Consider the following 19,279-nt stretch of genomic DNA (forward strand, 5'->3'; position numbering starts at 1 on the left):
TCTCTCTCTCTCTCTCTCTGCATCTTTTCTTCTCTCTCTCTGCATCTTTTGTTCTCTCTCTCTCTCTCTACCTACATATTTCACTCTCTCTCTATCTCTCTCTATCTCTCTCTATCTCTCTCTATCTCTCTCTCTCTCTCTCTCTCTCTCTCTCTCTACCTACATATTTCACTCTCTCTCTCTCTACATATTTCTCTCTCTCTCTCTCTCTCTCTCTCTCTCTCTCTCTCTCTCTCTCTCTCTCTGCATGTTTTGTCCTCTCTCTCTCTCTCTCTCTCTCTGCATCTTTTGTTCTTTCACTCTCTCTTTCTCTCTCTCTACATCTTTCGCTCTCTCTCTACATCTTTCCCTCTCTCTCTACATCTTTCGCTCTCTCTCTCTACATCTTTCGCTCTTTTGCTCTCTCTCTCTCGCTCGCTCGCTCTCTCTCGCTCTCTCTCTCTCTCTCTCTCTCTCATCTTTCACTCTCTCTCCGCATGTTTTGTCCTCTCTCTCTCTCTCTCTCTGCATCTTTTCTTCTCTCTCTCTGCATCTTTTGTTCTCTCTCTCTCTCTCTGCATCTTTTGTTCTTTCACTCTCTCTCTCTCTACATCTTTCGCTCTCTCTCTACATCTTTCGCTCTCTCTCTACATCTTTCGCTCTCTCTCTACATCTTTCGCTCTCTCTCTCTACATCTTTCGCTCTTTTGCTCTCTCTCTCTCTCTCTCTCTCTCTCTCTCTCTCTCTCTCTCTGTAGCTCAGATAACAAGCTCTTCTAAAAACCTATTTAAACAGTTCTGGGGAAGATTCCTGATAAAGAGTAGTATTTTCTGAGAATTCCTCCTCCCTAGTCCCCTTATTGGTCCTGCACCTCAGCACTACATCCTTCCAAGACTGTTTAGTGGCTCCAGGAGGAGAATGGTACTCTTTTCAGGAATGCACTTGAACCTCCTGGAGTTGCTGTGGACGCTGTTGATTTACTAACTGGTTGTAGGTTTGGGAATTTCTCCTGTTGATCCACTCGGTCTCTGCTCTTTACCCTGCAGGGTACCTAACAATGAGAAGAAGGTGGTAGAGGGGGTGGTCCGGAGCGCTGGGGTGCGTGCCATCTCTGTCTCAGGTAAGAGATCAGTGCCTCGTCAATCATCTCTGACTATCTTACTGTACTGTATATAGCTGGGCTATTGATGGAAGTCGATATATGGACGGTTGCTGGAGCGAAGATGACCATGCTTTAATCAGATAATGACACTCAAGCTGATCCCAGCTTGAAAGTCCTTACTTGGATGTTTGTGGGTGTTTGGTTCTTCCTGGGGCGTACTACTTTTCATCTATTCATATGGTTGGCTACACTTTTAGGATTACAAGCTCGCTAGATAGTTACCTTGGAGGTTTCTCACGTCTTGTTTTTTTTCAGTTGAGGCAGTGATTTAGCAGCAGCAGTACACCTTGAATTGCATGAGGCACATCTATCACACTGTAACTGAACATTGCAGTCTTAGCTTGTGGATTAGCAAGTGGCAGGAGGAGTCACTGCTAAGGAGACGGGGAGGACGGGAGGGGATTGGTGGTGTAAGGGGTGCCAAGGCCTGCAGCTGGAGAGACCCATGCAAACACAAGGGCCCAGAAGGATGTCTGAACCTCTCTCCAACCACCCAGCACTGTCAACAGCATCAACCATCCATGTAGGGTCTGAGCGGAGCCATGTCCCCTAGGTGTGAACTACATTTAGGGGTTTGGTAATAGTATGATTAGGGTCTCAAGGCAAGCTGAAGTTCGGAGCCGAAGTCTATGCCCCTTCGTTGGTCATTGGTCAACAGTAAGGTTTCTTCAATTAAGTGTTTGTTGTCTCTCAACAATAGAAGACATGTTTTCATGCAAATTTTTTCACTTGGGAAATACTGCACCAAACATCTTTAGTTAGCTGTAAAATTGCGTGACTAAGATCTCCTCGGAAAAAACATAAGTCAAGAAATCTGTCATAATTTTTTACACCTTACATTAATTTAGACTGTTTTGGGGAAGGGTATACTGGCTAAGGCGTCTCAAGATGGACCAGCAGTATTATTACCACTTTAAGGGAGTATGCGAGCACACTTGTTCAGTTCACATAGCCACATTTGTCTAGGTGCCAGCTGAACTGAAGCATGTTGACGCCTTTAGACTCGGGAGCAGTTGGGTCCACGCTTTAGCTTCACTTACGTATCATTACCATCAGACAAGGAGAATGTCTTTATCTTTACCCCTCTCTCCCCTCTCACTGTCTCGCTCTCTCCCCTCTCCATCTCACTGTCTCTCTCCCCTCTCACTTTCTCTGTCCTCTCTTTCTCTCTCTCTCTCCCCTCTCCATCTCACTGTCTCTCTCCCCTCTCACTGTCTCTGTCCTCTCTTTCTCTCTCTCTCTCCCCTCTCCATCTCACTGTCTCTCTCCCCTCTCACTGTCTCTCCCCTCTCACTGTCTCTCTCTCTCCCCTCTCCATCTCACTGTCTCTCTCCCCTCTCACTGTCTCTGTCCTCTCTTTCTCTCTCTCTCTCCCCTCTCCATCTCACTGTCTCTCTCCCCTCTCACTGTCTCTCCCCTCTCACTGTCTCTCTCTCTCCCCTCTCCATCTCACTGTCTCTCTCCCCTCTCACTATCTCTGTCCTCTCTTTCTCTCTCTCTCTCTCTCTATCTCTCGCCGTCTTTCAAACTCCCTTCTCTCCGTCTCTCCCTACTCCCTATCCTCTTTCCCCTCTTCCTCATCCCTCTCCCTTTCTCCCCTCTCTCTCCCATCTCTCTCCCTTCTTCCCTCCATCTTTTTGCCTCCCTCTCTCTTCCCTGTTTCTCTTCATCTTCTAAATGTCAGAGGCCTGTGATGTGGCTGGTGAATGTTAATATCCTGGGAGCTCCAGTTACAGATAAAGGCCTGATTGAAGGGGTTGAACAGGCCCTATTTAACTGACCAGGGGTCGGAGGTTAGGGAGGTAGACAGTCAGACAGTCAGTATGGTATCAAAGAGATGCTTGTGTTCTATGGGGCTGAGAGCTGGTCTCTGAGGTTGGGAAGATCAGAGGGTGTCAGAGGGTATCTTAGGGGGTGTCAGCTCTCTTGTAGCTACACAGTGATATATAAGGTTGAGGAGTAGAGTACTCACAGATAGTATATTCCAGATAGATGGTTGAGTTTACTGATTTGTTTCAAACAAGATGGTTTGATAATGTTTTTTTAGCATATGCCCACAGTGTGCATATCAAAATTACACACTTATTTAAATGCAGTTTAAAAAATAAAAATAAACTAGGGGATAAGTCTGCTCTCTACCAATATCAGTAATTACATTGTCATACTGGTTGTTTCAGTTTCACTGTCAGACTGGATGCTATTTGAGTGTGTTTTAAAATATATATATATATATATATATTTTTAGGAGTTTTGACAATTTATTCAGTGACAGTGAGGAAGATCATAGGGAGATACAGGGAAGTGGGAGAAACAGTGGGAAAGGTGGAAGTGGCGATCAAACCCCGGTCTGCGGGGGGGGGGGGGGGTTGTATATGTGATTTATGCCCAGAAGTCTTACCACGACACTACAGCTTTTCATTTGACGGTGTTTTTGATATGTGGCGAAACGTCCACGGAGGTTGAACAGAGTGTTACTGGAGTGTGTTCAGAGGCGGTCTGAGTTCCATGTTTACACCAGTTCTCCCTGATACCATCCATCAATGCCATTACTCAGAAATGGCTCAGAGAAAACCCTTATAAAAACTCCCTCTGCTGTAGCTTGCTGGCTGCATAAATCCAATATATTTAACTGAATTCATTCCATATTGTGTCAGCGTACGGTCATATCCAAGACCTTTTGAAGAAGTAGAAATCAATTCCTTAGCCCCGGTATAGAATAGTGAAGGACTTATTACTGTGCTGTTGATTGAAATGCAGAAATGACGTATTTAAAGTGATGCTAGCACTGCCATGTTGTCTTTGACCTCCCTGTTGGTTGGTATAAGGAAGAAGAGATTGATTAATGTTATTATTATTGACGTATTTCATGTAGTTTCATGACAGGCGTGCCAGAGTGATAATGATTTCTTTAATATGGGGAAAGTTTTGGACGTCGTCACACCAACATTCATCACTCCTTCACAAATGCTGTCTGCTAATGTGTTTTCTGTGGTGTAGGGTGAAGGTGCCCCTAGACACTGATATGGGTTCAGTTTAGCATTTTCCCCACTAATTGTTAAGGTTAGGAATGACAGAGGGGAAGCTGATCCTAGATCTGAACCAGGGAGAAATAACCCAGTTTTTTTCAGAAGCACTATTCCTCTCTTATTCTCACCATCTCTTCCGCTCTCTCATCCCCATCTCTGATTGGTTGAAGACTGTAAACTGTGACCCCGACGCCTCCTAAACCTGCTAAAGCCAGGCGCTTTTTCCTTCCTTTTGTCTTCTGAGCACATGACTCTCCGTCAAAGGGCACAACTGCTCTGATTGGCTGACTAAACTGACCCTGCTTCTTGTTTTTCTCTGACTAACCCTGTTTGCCACACTGAGTGCCTAAATCCACAACACACAAACAAACACACAGGGGAAGTGGGGTGATGTTGATAGAAAGTGTGAAGTGCACTAAACCCTTAAATGCCTGACAAAGCAACACCTACAATGGCGGAACAGAACTAGCCTGCCGGGAAGAAGGAACATCTCATTGCTCATGCCCTACCCCTGTCATGTCTTAGAGTAAAACATATTTTAACCCATTCAGCTTTTGAAGACGGCAAGATGAAATTGATTCCACATTTTGTTTTCCGGGAAGGGTGTCGCCTGCTACTTGTAGTCAAGCCATGGCCCGCAAATCAGTAGAGTGGCTACTTTGAATAATATGTGTTTTTTTGGTTACTACATGATTCCATATGTGTTTTTTCATAGTTTTGATGTCATCACTATTATTCTACAATGTAGAAAATAATACAAAATTAAAGCTTTTGACTGGTACTGTATATATCGCTATAAATTCAGATGGATTTCGCTAACCTGAGTTTTAGCCCTCAAGGATGTGTAAAAACAAAAATAATCAAACTAACAAAGTTAACCAACACCAGAGAGGAAGATGTGAAGCAAGAGGGTTTACTCCGCCACAAAAATAATACTACGAAGTGAGGAATTATTGTATGGAGGTCAATGAGAAAGTTTAGAATTTGTTCTACAAAAAATGTAATTGCTAATTCGCTATGTGAGGCTTATTTGATGGAATATACGTTTTGTGATGGTTAGGTTTACGAATGCGCTGATATAAGTGGACGCACCTGGCATTTCGGCAACTTTGGGGAAAAAATGACTTTATACCGGAGTTGTGTGTCTGCCCTCTCAGTGGTCCCACCTGATCTCGCCTCCTCCAATGCTAATAATAGCCAGGTGATAGCCAATGAACTCCACCGACCCCGTTCAGAACAATGCTGGCCGTCCCTTCAACCAAACCCAATCAGGTTCCACACATTCCAACTACAGACTAACTCCATTTAAAGCAGAAACGTTCCCACTGATACTAAATAAAAACATAGATTGGATACACTGTTGAAATGCCCAGTCACTGCTTGTCTTGAAGGAGTGTGTTACAGCAACAATTATTAAGCCCATTTTGAATTAATTATACTGTCTTTTATACTTTTCATATATTTGTGAAAAGTGTGTAACCTCTCCTTCTCTCTCTCCCTCTCTCTCTCTCCCTCATTCTCTCTGTTTTGCATGCTCTCCTTGGACTTGCAGAGGATTGTAGTGGGGATGGTAAAGTTTAGCTTCTTTTAATAGTTCCCTTCATTCCTTCCTGTCACCTGCTACTAACTCACTGGGGCCATGAGGGATGATTCTGGGGGTTGTGGTTTGTGTGTGTATGACTCTACTGTGTATGCCTTATGATGACTCATGAATCATATCAATCAAATGAATCAAATTAAATACATCTGTTTTTATCCATCTGCTTCTAGGGGTTTGTCATTGGTAATGCGCTAATCATGCAATAGACGTTATTGGAATTAGGGAAACAATGTAGCGGTTAACATCGTCTCTATAAATGGTGCTGAAATCTGTCCGAGCTGCAGTGCTGCCGTGTGATCGATTAAGTTTGAGCCTGTCTAGAGTGCCAAATTGGCAGGGTTTGCACTTTTGGGACTATTCCGTTGGTTCCATGGTGCCAGATAAGCCTAATCAAGCATAGATTAAAGTATTTGAAAGAAAACAAATGCTAGGCTATTTGAACCCAGGTCTGGTCAGTTTGTCTGTCCTAAAATCTGAACCGGTATTCACAAAGAGTCTCAGATTTGGTGTGCCTTTTTGATCATAATGAATAAGTTAGATAGATGGGGGGGGGGGACATGATCGTAGATCAGCACTCCTACTCTGAGTGGCTTTTTGGCTACCGTCCCTGCTGTCTGCCTGCGTCTTTAAGGGCCCAGCTCCAAGCCCTCTCCCAGCTCGGCCTCATAAAGAGAGCTGAGTTTGGCTGGCGGCTGGCTAAACACTACACAATCTGGTGTTCTCCCTTCCCTAAGAGGAACAGTAGCCAAGACGGCACAACTGGCAAATTACCATTTTCGATCAAGTCAAGATTGGACAGCCAGAGACCGTTCACTTACTGTAAACACCTAAATCTGTTTATCTAGACGACTGTATGATGGCTCTTCTCTCTGTTTCTCTTTTCCTGAAGAAAAAGGGAATAACTGGTTCCATCCCCCCCTCCTTTCCGTCTCCACATCCCCTCTCCTCCCTCTTCTTCCCCCCTAACCCAGAAGCCCAGCTGTACTGCTGAGTTCTGATTGGCTAGACAGACAGAGCAGACAGACACACGAGTGGCTGAAACTGTGAGAGTTGCGAGTGCAAATGCTTGTGTTTCTGTGTGTGTGTTTACTGTACGAGAGCGACTGTGTGTTCGGCAGTGTGGGAATTTGTTGAGGAGCACTTGCTGTGTGACTCAAATATTTATTTTCAGCTGGCTGTAGTTAATTGTGTGGAAGGGTACATGTCTAGCTAGCTTTATGTGTATCCGTCTCTGACGGTGGTGTGTGTGTGTGTGTGTGTGTGTGACTGGACTGACCACGAGGCTGTTGTGTTTCTGCAGAGACAGACGATTATGCTGAGATTATAGACGAAGAGGAAACCTACACCATGCCTTCAAGTAAGTGCAGCTCCATACTCCCTGGTATTGTAGTGCAGTATGTTTCTGGTCATGTGTCCCCTGATAATCTGTTGTCCAGACTGTCTCCAGGGATCCAGCACAGATGCTTTTTCTCTAGTTCTCTTCCACTTCCTCTTGGTCTGTCTTTTCTTTCTCTCTGTTTCTTTATCTATCTCTCATTCTTTTTCTCTGTCTCTATCTCTCTCTTACACTTTCTTTTGGTCTCTCTCATTCTTGTTCTCTGTCTCTGTCTCTCTCTTACACTTTCTTTTGGTCTCTCTCTTACACTTTCTTTTGGTCTCTCTCGCTCTCAATCTGATTCGTTCTTTCTCTGTCTCTTGGTCTCTTTCCTCTTTCACTTCTTCTTTCTATCTCTCTCTCTCTTTCTCTCTCTTCATCCTTCTCTCTCTATCCAAATTCCCTTGAACGTGGCCCCGGTTCTGATTCGTGAACTATCTTCTCCCCCTAAGGCTCTGTGGATGTGTTGATGCGGCTGCTGGAAGACTGTAGAGTCCACCAAATACCAGACACACGCTGCCTGTGTGTGTCTTGTCTAGGAAACGTAACTAGTCTAACAGTCAGATTGTCTGGTACACTCCAATGTTTGGTTGTCATGGTGACAGTGTAAGACTCCACACATGCTGTAACGTGTATGTGAGGAACAGGATAGTCATGTATTCATATTGATGGTCTGCATAGGATCCTTGCCTCATTCAATACTGCTGTTATGATGCTGTCCAAATCAGATAGTGATTCTGTTCCATTATGATTTACTGATACTTTAAGAAAGTATCCAGGGAAAGCCCAGTAGTACGTTCTCAGAAAAAAACTATCTGTCACAAATGTTGATTGTTATTATTTTGAATATTCATGTCATTAGGTAGTCCTCATTCAGGACTAAATATGTCAGGTGCCCTTTAAGTGTACTGCAGTGAAAGAATGAGTTAGTCATATAATTCAAATCATTAAAATGAGTTAGTCATATAATTAGAATCACTAGAATGGATAAAGCCCCTCAGACCATGGTACACCCATAGCCGCCAGTCCACCCACCACTGTACATTGACTTCCATGGCAATGTCTGTTCTAATCATTTAAATTCTATGTCTCCAGTAACCCCAGGTCCTTAGTGACCATGATGCTGAGTCTCCAGTAACCCCAGGTCTTTAGTGACCATGATGCTGAGTCTCCAGTAACCCCAGGTCCTTAGTGACCATGATGCTGAGTCTCCAGTAACCCCAGGTCTTTAGTGAGTGACCATGATGCTGAGTCTCCAGTAACTCCAGGTCCTTAGTGACCATGATGCTGAGTCTCCAGTAACCCCAGGTCCTTAGTGACCATGATGCTGAGTCTCCAGTAACTCCAGGTCCTTAGTGACCATGATGCTGAGTCTCCAGTAACCCCAGGTCCTTAGTGACCATGATGCTGAGTCTCCAGTAACCCCAGGTCCTTAGTGACCATGATACTGAGTCTCCAGTAACCCCAGGTCCTTAGTGACCATGATGCTGAGTCTCCAGTAACCCCAGGTCCTTAGTGACCATGATGCTGAGTCTCCAGTAACCCCAGGTCCTTAGTGACCATGATGCTGAGTCTCCAGTAACCCCAGGTCCTTAGTGACCATGATGCTGAGTCTCCAGTAACCCCAGGTCCTTAGTGACCATGATGCTGAGTCTCCAGTAACCCCAGGTCCTTAGTGACCATGATGCTGAGTCTCCAGTAACTCCAGGTCCTTCGTGACCATGATGCTGAGTCTCCAGTAACCCCAGGTCCTTAGTGACCATGATGCTGAGTCTCCAGTAACCCCAGGTCCTTAGTGACCATGATGCTGAGTCTCCAGTAACCCCAGGTCCTTAGTGACCATGATGCTGAGTCTCCAGTAACCCCAGGTCCTTTGTGACCATGATACTGAGTCTCCAGTAACCCCAGGTCCTTAGTGACCATGATGCTGAGTCTCCAGTAACTCCAGGTCCTTAGTGACCATGATGCTGAGTCTCCAGTAACCCCAGGTCTTTAGTGACCATGATGCTGAGTCTCCAGTAACCCCAGGTCCTTAGTGACCATGATGCTGAGTCTCCAGTAACCCCAGGTCCTTAGTGACCATGATGCTGAGTCTCCAGTAACCCCAGGTCCTTAGTGACCATAATGCTGAGTCTCCAGTAACCCCAGGTCCGTAGTGACCATGATGCTGAGTCTCCAGTAACCCCAGGTCCTTAGTGACCATGATGCTGAGTCTCCAGTAACCCCAGGTCCTTAGTGACCATGATGCTGAGTCTCCAGTAACCATGGGTCCTTATTGACCATGATGCTGAGTCTCCAGTAACCCCAGGTCCTTCGTGACCATGATACTGAGTCTCCAGTAACCCCAGGTCCTTAGTGACCATGATACCGAGTCTCCAGTAACCCCAGGTCCTTAGTGACCGTGATGCTGAGTCTCCAGTAACCCCAGGTCCTTAGTGACCATGATGCTGAGTCTCCAGTAACCCCAGGTCCTTAGTGACCATGATGCTGAGTCTCCAGTAACCCCAGGTCCTTAGTGACCATGATGCTGAGTCTCCAGTAACCCCAGGTCCTTAGTGACCATGATGCTGAGTCTCCAGTAACCCCAGGTCCTTAGTGACCATGAAGCTGAGTCTCCAGTAACACCATGATACTTAGTCTCGTGGGATCATATGAGGCCGGAACACAACAGCTCTTGCAGTGCTGTAGTATACCTCCCAAATGGAACACTATTCCCTATGTAGTGCACATCTTTTGACCAGAGCCCATGGGCCCTGGTCAAAATAGGGTGCCATTTGGGACGTGAAGCTGATTCATCAGGCTGTGGAGTGGTCTGGGCCAGCTGACTCATAAAACCGTCTGGTCTGTGAAAGAACGAGTTCCTCTGTATGTATGAAGATGGAGTGTCCCGTCACACGCTTACACTGGAGACCAGAGCTCTCACCATTCTAAAAAGTCATCAATCCAGCATATATAGGTTTCTTCGTACCACGTGGGAATAATTCAGAGTCCCTAATGGTACCCTACTTCCTGTTCAGTGCTCTACTTCTGACTAGGGCCCTTAGAGCTAGGAATAGTAGTTAGAATAGGGTGCCATCTGAGACACAGCCTAAGATAACACATCTATTTATACAGGATCAAGGATTGTGAAACTAAAGCTTCATCGTGTGTAAAGAGACATCTAATGTAACATATTCTTGTTTTCAGGATAATCTGTTTTTTCCTCATTGACACTCAGCTCTGTGCGCCGTATGGCTCAGAAGGTGGCTATTTAAAGCCCCGTAACTTCTATTCCCCTTGGTCCTACTTTCTTCTCTGTGTGCGTGTCCCCTGGTCTGTTGTGAATGGTTTCTAAAAGCCACCTCTCTTTATCCTAACCGCCCAGCAGTGAGCTATGGAGTAGACGAAGGTAACACTGACTGTCTGTCTCTCTGTCTGTCTCTCTGTCTGTCTCTCTGTCGGTTTCTCTCTCTCTCCCTGTCTCTCTCTCTCCCTCTCTCTCTCCCTGTCTCTCTTTCTCCCTGTCTCTGTCTATGTCTGTCTGTCTGTCTCTCTGTCTGTCTGTCTCTGTCTGTCTGTCTGTCTGTCTGTCTGTCTGTCTGTCTGTCTGTCTCTCTCTCTCTCTCTCTCGCTCTCTCTGTGTCTCCCTGTCTCTCTCTCCCTGTCTCTCTCTCCCTGTCTCTCTCTCTCGGTCTGTCTCTGTGTCTGTCTCTGTGTCTGTCTCTGTGTCTGTCTCTGTGTCTGTCTCTGTGTCTGTCTCTGTGTCTGTCTGTCTCTGTCTTTCTGTCTGTCTCTCTGTCTGTCTGTCTCTCTGTCTGTCTCTCTGTCTGTCTCTCTGTCTGTCTGTCTCTCTGTCTCTCTGTCTGTCTCTCTGTCTCTTGTCCATCATGGTTGTGATTGTAGTTATGAGCTGTACTAGAATGTGTCATTCAACTCTGCTACTGGAAAATAGGTTTAAATCAATTACATTCTCTCCAAAATCAAAGTTTGACAGACTTTGCAGATTCAGCCATGCAGTGCCATCAGAAAGTATTCAGACCCCTTGACTTTTCCCACATTTTATTACATTACAGCCTTATGTGGAAAAGGTCAAGGGGTCTGAAATATTTCCCGAAGGCACTGTATGGCTGGATCCCAAAATTAATTTGAAAGATAGGAATTGTTTAACTTCATTAGCTTAGATGGTATCCATCTTTTGCGTTCCGTTCAAACCTCTGAAAAACGTTGAATTTGAAGTGAACTATTGCTTTAATACTGTTTGCTGAACCAATGTAGTCTATCTTGCTAGCCGTGAGCTGGAGCAATCTAATTCATTCAGTAGCAGAGTTGAACGTGTTCAATTGACTTATTTATTATTCATATTCCTGATCTGTTTCTTCCTTTGTTTTCATTTAATTTTAATTTGCTTGATGTGAAATTCCTTTTGTGCATTATATGTCTGTCTGGGGATAAATTATCTTATTATTGAAACAAATACATCAAACCAGTGGTAGCCGGTTGTAATTTGAAATATGCAACGTGGAGAACATATATTGAGTGCTACATACATGTGTGTAGACATCACTACAGCCTGGTCGGTTTATGTTGCAGTGTGCATGTTGGTTGGTGTGAAAGGCTTTATACAGTTACACAACATATACAAAAGTATGTGGACACCCCTTCATATTCCTGGATTCGGCTATTTCAGAGCCACACCTAATTTTTTTACATTTTTTTATTTTACCTTTGTTTAACTAGGCAAGTCAATTAAGAACAAATTCTTATTTTCAATGACAGCCTAGGAACAGTTGGTTAACTGCCTTGTTCAGGGGCAGAATGATAGATTTGACCTTGTCAGCTCGGGGATTCGATCTTGCAACCTTTCAGTTACTAGTCCCAACGGTCTAACCACTAGGCTACCTGCCACCCTGTTGCTGACATGTGTATAAAATCGAGCACACAGCCATGCAATCTGCATAGACAAACATTGGCAGTAGAATGGCCTTACTGAAGAACTCAGTGACTTTCAACGTGGCACCCATCATAGGATGCCACCTTTCCAACAAGTAAGTTTATAAAATGTCTGCCCTGCTAGAGTTGCCCCCGTTCAACTTTAAGTGCTGTTATTGTGAAGTGGAAACGTCTTGGAGCAAAAATGGCTCAGCTGCAAAATGGTAGGCCACACAAGCTTACAGAATGGGACCGCCGAGTGCTGAAGCACGTAGCATGGAATGATCATCTGTCTTCAGTTACAACCCTCACTACCGAGTTCCAACCTGCCTCTGGAAGCAACGTTAGCACAATAACTGTTCATCGGGAACTTCAGGAAACGGGTTTCCATGGCCGAGCTGCCGCACAAGCCTAAGATCACCATGTGCAATGCCAAGAGTTTGCTGGAGTGGTGTAATGCTCGCCGCCAAAGGACCCTGGAGTGGTGGAAACACGTTCTCTGGAGTGATGAATCACACTTCACCATCTGGCAGTCTAACAGACTAATCTGGGTTTGGCAGAAGCCATGGGAACATTACCTGCCCCAATGCATAGTGCCCACTGTAAAGATTTGTGGAGCATGACAATGTCCCCGTGCACAAAGTGAAGTCCATACAGAAATGGTTTATTTGAGATCAGTGTGGAAGAACTTAACTGGCCTGCACAGAGCCCTGACCTCAACCAAATCAAACATACTTTTCGGGATGAATTGGAATGCCTACAGCGAGCCAGGCCTAATTGCCCAACATCAGTGCCTGAACTCAACATCTTGTGGAAAGCCTCCCCAGTAGAGTGGAGTCTGTTATAGCAGCAAAGGGGGGACCAACTTCATATTAATGCCCATGGTATTGGAATGAGATGTTCGACAAGCAGGTGTCCACATACTTTTGGTCATGTAGTGTATATATATATATATATATATATATATATACAGTATTTAATAGAGTACTACTGTCTACTGCAGTCAAAATACAGCCAAGGCTTCTTGCTGTTATGATTAACAACCAAAATGACCTCAATCAGCTCCTCCTGGCTTGGGTTACCCATCCATCTGTGGCTTTGCTCACACACGTACACAAACGCACACACCCACACCATACCAAACCGAACCACACAACACCACACTATACCACACCACACAACTAACAGGGGTCCTCTTTCCCTCCCCAGCCAGGGACTATGAGATCCAGAGAGACAGGATAGAGCTGGGACGCTGCATCGGAGAGGGACAGTTTGGAGACGTCCACCAGGGAGTCTACAACAGCCCGGTAAATAGTACCGTAACAAGTATATAGTATAGGATAAGTACAGAACCAGGCAGAAGTGTGGACACACCTACTCCTTCAAGGGGTTTCCTTTATTTGTACTATTTTCTCAAAAACAACAAAAACGTGTTAAAATAAATAAAGAAAACCCCTTGAATGAGTAGGCGTGTCCAAACGTTCGACTGGTACTGTATATAGTACATAACAAGTATATAGTACTCTAACAAGTAAATAATAGTGTATCTGCAGACGAAGCATCTCTCCTCTCCTCCTCAATCCTCACGTGTTCCTCTCAATTTCACCCGACTGCTAAACGCATCTCTCTTCTCATTCATATCTTCAATATTTTCTTGTACATAAACTGACCCAATGTTTGGTCTTGTGTCTGACTTCCAGGAGAATCCCACTCTGAACGTGGCCATTAAAACATGCAAGAACTCCACATCGGACAGCGTGCGTGAGAAGTTCCTTCAGGAAGCATGTGAGTGTGCTGAAATGTGGTGTAAGCTAGTGCCTTGTCACTGTAATGGGACCAATGGTGATTGCAGTTGCTGCTGGTTGCCATGTATGCACACACACACACACCGTCACACACACACACACACACACACACACACACACACACACACACACACACACACACTGCCTGATGGTAGTCTCAGGTTGCTTTGCTCACTGTGTTTACAGTGTTCCCAGGCAGTTGAGGAAGGAATATGTTGTATTTAATGAAGCTGGTAACTGTAAACATTGGGTTTGTCCTAAATTTCACCCTAGTGCCCTATGTAGGGAATAGGGTGCCATTTGGGATGTACGATAGGGAATAGGGTGCCATTTGGGATGCAAATTGCCAATATTTGTGAACTAAGAGCAGTGACATTTGAGTCTGTGTTAGACCTATCCCAGGGAGCCTTTCTCTGTTCCTTTGAAAATGCTCAATTAAATGTTTTTATTTTATTTATGTTTTTGGGGGTGGGGGTAATCAAATGTTAGTCTACATCTTTCCACTCTAGTTCTTAACTGTTTGGTGAAATCCTCACACCTCTTTGTGATGTGTGTTCCTCAGTGACCATGCGTCAGTTCGACCACCCCCACATAGTGAAGCTGATCGGTGTGATCACAGAGAACCCAGTGTGGATCATCATGGAGCTGTGCACGATGGGAGAGGTGAGGCGTCCTGGGGGTTGGGTTGACTGTGAACCATACAAACACAGAGTATGTTTGTTTTGATAGATAGGCTACGTACAGTATGCAGAGGTGTTGTTGGAGCTCTTGTCATTCTTGTAATAGATTAGAGATCCCAGAAGACAGAAATGCGTTTGGAAACAGCTTCCTCTGTCGTCCACCTATCTCTGGAAAAAAAAAGAGGATCAATCTCATTGACGTTTTTCATCTTCCAGTTGAGGTCCTTTTTACAAGTAAGGAAGTACAACCTGGACCTGTCAACATTGATCCTGTTCTCACACCAGCTCAGCACAGCCTTGGCCTACCTGGAGAGCAAACGCTTTGTCCATAGGTAAGACCACCACCCATGTTATCCTGCTACTTAGGTTGATGTAGACACTTTTTAAGATTATGTTAAGCTTTCATTTTCTAATATATTTATTTGTGCCACGCTGTCAATATTTAAGTACTCAATGCACGGTTTGCAGAATTCCAGAATCTTTCCAAAATCCCCAGGTTTTCCAGAATTGCTAGTTATTATCTCTTTGTGTGTACGTCTCCAGGGACATTGCTGCCAGGAACGTGCTAGTGTCTTCCACAGACTGTGTGATGCTGGGAGACTTTGGCCTCTCGCGTTACATGGAGGACAGCTCCTACTACAAAGGTACAAACCTGTTTAATACAGTCTCTGGGACAAACCTGTTTAATACAGTCTCTGGTACAAACATGTTTAATACAGTCTCTGGTACAAACATGTTTAATACAGTCTCTGGTACAAACCTGTTTAATACAGTCTCTGGTACAAACCTGTTTAATAAGGTCTCTGGGACAAACCTGTTTAATACAGTCTCTGGTACAAACCTGTTTTATAAGGTCTCTGGTACAAACCTGTTTAATACAGTCTCTGGTACAAACCTGTTTAATACAGTCTCTGGTACAAACCTGTTTAATACAGTCTCTGGTACAAACCTGTTTAATACAGTCTCTGGTACAAACCTGTTTAATACAGTCTCTGGTACAAACCTGTTTAATGCAGTCTCTGGTACAAACCTGTTTAATACAGTCTCTGGTACAAACCTGTTTTATAAGGTCTCTGGTACAAACATGTTTAATAAGGTCTCTGGTACAAACCTGTTTAATAAGGTCTCTGGTACAAACCTGTTTAATACAGTCTCTGGTACAAACCTGTTTAATATGGTCTCTGGTACAAACCTGTTTTATACAGTCTCTGGTACAAACCTGTTTTATAAGGTCTCTGGTACAAACCTGTTTAATACAGTCTCTGGTACAAACCTGTTTAATACAGTCTCTGGTACAAACCTGTTTTACAAGGTCTCTGGTACAAACATGTTTAATACGGTCTCTGGTACAAACCTGTTTTATAAGGTCTCTGGTACAAACCTGTTTTATACAGTCTCTGGTACAAACCTGTTTTATAAGGTCTCTGGTACAAACCTGTTTAATACGGTCTCTGGTACAAACCTGTTTTATAAGGTCTCTGGTACAAACCTGTTTAATACAGTCTCTGGTACAAACCTGTTTTATAAGGTCTCTGGTACAAACCTGTTTTATACAGTCTCTGGTACAAACCTGTTTTATACGGTCTCTGGTACAAACCTGTTTAATACAGTCTCTGGTACAAACCTGTTTAATACAGTCTCTGGTACAAACCTGTTTTACAAGGTCTCTGGTACAAACATGTTTAATACGGTCTCTGGTACAAACCCACTGACTTCCAGGCTGATGATTTGTGCACCATCTGCTGGTTGTGAAAGCCATTGCAGAACGTCTACACGCTGAAGCACACATGGGTTTTGTCTCAACGTCCAACCTTTTTTCAGCTTCCAAGGGGAAACTTCCAATCAAATGGATGGCTCCAGAATCCATCAACTTCAGACGCTTTACCTCAGCCAGCGATGTGTGGATGTTTGGTGAGTTTGGCTGCTGCAGATGACACACATCTAGCTATCAACTCCTGTATGTTCGTGTTTGTGTCTGTCTCTGTCATATCTATAGCCTGTCCTTACAGTCTTTCCCCCCTTCCCACCCCTCTCCTCTCTCATTCCCTCTCCTCCCCTCCTCTCCTCCACTTCTCTCCTCTCTCCTTCCCTCTCCTCCACTCCTCTCCTCTCTCCTTCCCTCTCCTCCTCTCCTCTCCTCTCTCTGTTCCTCCTCTCCTCTCTCCTCTCCTGCCCTCCCCTCCTCTCCTCCCCACTCCTTTCCTCTCTCCTCTCCTCCCCACTCCCCTCCTGCCCTCCTCTCTCCCCTCCTGCCCTCCTCTCTCCCCTCTTCCCCTCCTCCTTATATCTTCCCCTCCTCTCTCCTCCCCTCCTCTCCTCTCTCCTTCCTTCTCCTCTCCTCCCCACTCCTCTCCTCTCTCTGTTCCTCCTCTCTCCTCTCCTCTCCTCTCTCTGTTCCTCCTCTCCTCTCTCCTCTCCTGCCCTCCCCTCCTCTCCTCCCCACTCCTTTCCTCTCTCCTCTCCTCCCCACTCCCCTCCTGCCCTCCTCTCTCCCCTCCTGCCCTCCTCTCTCCCCTCTTCCCCTCCTCCTTATATCTTCCCCTCCTCTCTCCTCCCCTCCTCTCCTCTCTCCTTCCTTCTCCTCTCCTCCCCACTCCTCTCCTCTCTCTGTTCCTCCTCTCTCCTCTCCTGCCCTCCCCTCCTCTCCCCCCCACTACTTCCCTCCCCTCCCCTCCTTCCCCTCCCCTCCTCTCCAGGTGTGTGCATGTGGGAGATCCTCATGTATGGTATCAAGCCCTTCCAGGGGGTGAAGAACAACGATGTCATCGGGCGGATAGAGAACGGAGAGCGTCTGGCCATGCCTCACAACTGCCCCCCCACCCTGTACAGCCTGATGACCAAGTGCTGGGCCTACGACCCCAGCAAGAGACCCCGCTTCACAGAACTCAAAACCCAGCTCAGGTCAGTACCTCTGGGGGGAGAAGTTCAGGGGTCGGAAGTGCGTTGTTTTCCTTTACAATCCTAATGAATAAGATTACTGGGACAGGGAGGACCTGATCCGAGATCAGCACTCCTACTCTGAGATGCTGCATTACTGTAGGCTCTGGTGAACTATATGCCTCAGGATAAAAGGTGCCTTTAAGCACAGATCTAGGATCAGCTTAACTAACCTATTCCTAACCATAACCATTAGTAGGGGGCGAAAAAACAAATCTGTCTAGAAGAAACGCCTCATACGTGCTTGGCAGTGTTCTTTCCCACACAGTATCCCTGCTCTATAACTCTGGAAGAATGATGTTGGGGCGGCAGGAAGCCTAGTCGTTAGAGTGTTGGGCCAGTAACCGAAAGGTTGTTGGATCAAATCCCTGAGCTGACAAGGTAAAGATCTGTCGTTCTGCCCCTGAACAAGGCAGTTAACCCTCTGTTCCCCGGTAGGCCGTCATAATAAATAAGAATTTGTTCTCAGCTGATTTGCCTAGTTAAATAAAGGTTAAAATAAATGTTCCACATTGCCACACAAGAGGTCACTGTTTCATGTATTAGTGTACAGAACACTTCAGTAACTTTAGAAACAGAGTGGTCTCAGCTACTTAAGTTGTAATTCAAATAAGAGTGGGGTTCCCAAGTGGCGCAGCGGTTTAAGGCACTGCATTGTGCTAGAGGCGTCACTACAGACCCTGGTTTGAACCCGGGCTGTATTACAACCATCCGTGATCAGAAGTCCTATAGGGCAGCGCACAATTTGGCCCACTTGTTGTCCTGTTTAGGGGAGGGTTTGGCTGGGGTAGGCCATCATTGTAAATAAGAATTTGTTCTTAACTGACTTGCCTAGTTAAATAAAAAAAATAGAAAGAGGCAACAGGTCGATGCCATATTCCCAATAGAGACTATCAATTGCCAGCACACAATGCACTTCAATGGTCAATCTATGTCAGTCTAATCCATGGTAGGTGGATGAAGTGTGATGTACATAGATCGTTTAGACTAGCTGAAGCAAAGCCACATTAGAGGGTGTGTGTCGGTACATTTCTGTGGGTAGTCCTCGTCTGCGTCCCAAATGGCACCCTAATCCCTATATAGCACACTACCTTTAGACTAGAGCCCTATAGGCCCATTTGAGATGCAGCCCTTGTGTGGTGGATTTATTGCCTTACCTATCCCATGGGCCCTTGGCCTTAGTATGTCAATCAAATGTATTTATAAAGCTCTTCTTACATCAGCTGATGTCACAAAGTGCTGCACAGAAACCCAGCCTAAAACCCCAAACAGCAAGCAATGTAGAAGCACGGTGGCTAGGTGGCTGTCTGTCCGTCGATAAAGTCCTAGAGTATGTGAGTGTCTGTCTGTCTGTCTGTCTGTCTGTCTGTCTGTCTGTCTGTCTGTCTGTCTGTCGTCCGTCCGTCCGTCCCTCCCTCCCTCCCTCCCTCCCTCCCTCCCTCCCTCCCTCCCCCCCTCCCCCCCTCCCTCCCTCCCTCCCTCCCTCCCTCCCTCCCTCCCTCCCTCCCTCCCTCCCTAGAGGATGTGAGCCATTCTATTTCCTGTTAGCATTCCTTTGAGATACGTTTAGCTACGGTGTGCCCTAGTGAACACAACCCTGGTAGTTAGTTCCACAGCATCATACGTCCCAGTCAATCCAGTCCAGTGGTAGGCTGGCTGATAGAATGACTGGCCAGGGGCCAACCACAACAGGCTACCCATGCAGGAGGAAGGAGGTGGAGCTGCTGGCTCTGATAAAGAGAGTTTATTGCAACAGTACAGGACTTTCACACACACTGCTGCGGATATGACTGGGGAGCTGGTGGTT

General features: G+C 45.5%; 1 protein-coding gene across 23 annotated transcripts in view; it reads left to right on the plus strand.

Moving 5' to 3' along the window:
* Window positions 1-19,279, plus strand: part of LOC139373815 (focal adhesion kinase 1-like) — a 229,214-nt gene that overhangs the window by 179,812 nt on the left and 30,123 nt on the right. For 5 of the 23 annotated variants that reach the window (XM_071114848.1, XM_071114849.1, XM_071114843.1 and 2 more), the window contains 11 exons: window positions 1,026-1,099; window positions 5,720-5,737; window positions 7,068-7,124; window positions 10,507-10,530; window positions 13,260-13,357; window positions 13,751-13,835; window positions 14,418-14,518; window positions 14,752-14,867; window positions 15,079-15,179; window positions 16,357-16,446; window positions 17,232-17,436. In XM_071114848.1, the coding sequence (XP_070970949.1) occupies window positions 1,026-1,099; window positions 5,720-5,737; window positions 7,068-7,124; window positions 10,507-10,530; window positions 13,260-13,357; window positions 13,751-13,835; window positions 14,418-14,518; window positions 14,752-14,867; window positions 15,079-15,179; window positions 16,357-16,446; window positions 17,232-17,436 (969 nt within the window). The remainder of the gene's footprint in view (window positions 1-1,025; window positions 1,100-5,719; window positions 5,738-7,067; window positions 7,125-10,506; window positions 10,531-13,259; window positions 13,358-13,750; window positions 13,836-14,417; window positions 14,519-14,751; window positions 14,868-15,078; window positions 15,180-16,356; window positions 16,447-17,231; window positions 17,437-19,279) is intronic. The other 18 variants (XM_071114852.1, XM_071114857.1, XM_071114840.1 and 15 more) reach the window with 5 other exon arrangements.

Source organism: Oncorhynchus clarkii, chromosome 18, assembly GCF_045791955.1.
Source record: "Oncorhynchus clarkii lewisi isolate Uvic-CL-2024 chromosome 18, UVic_Ocla_1.0, whole genome shotgun sequence".
NCBI classification, from domain to species: domain Eukaryota; kingdom Metazoa; phylum Chordata; class Actinopteri; order Salmoniformes; family Salmonidae; genus Oncorhynchus; species Oncorhynchus clarkii.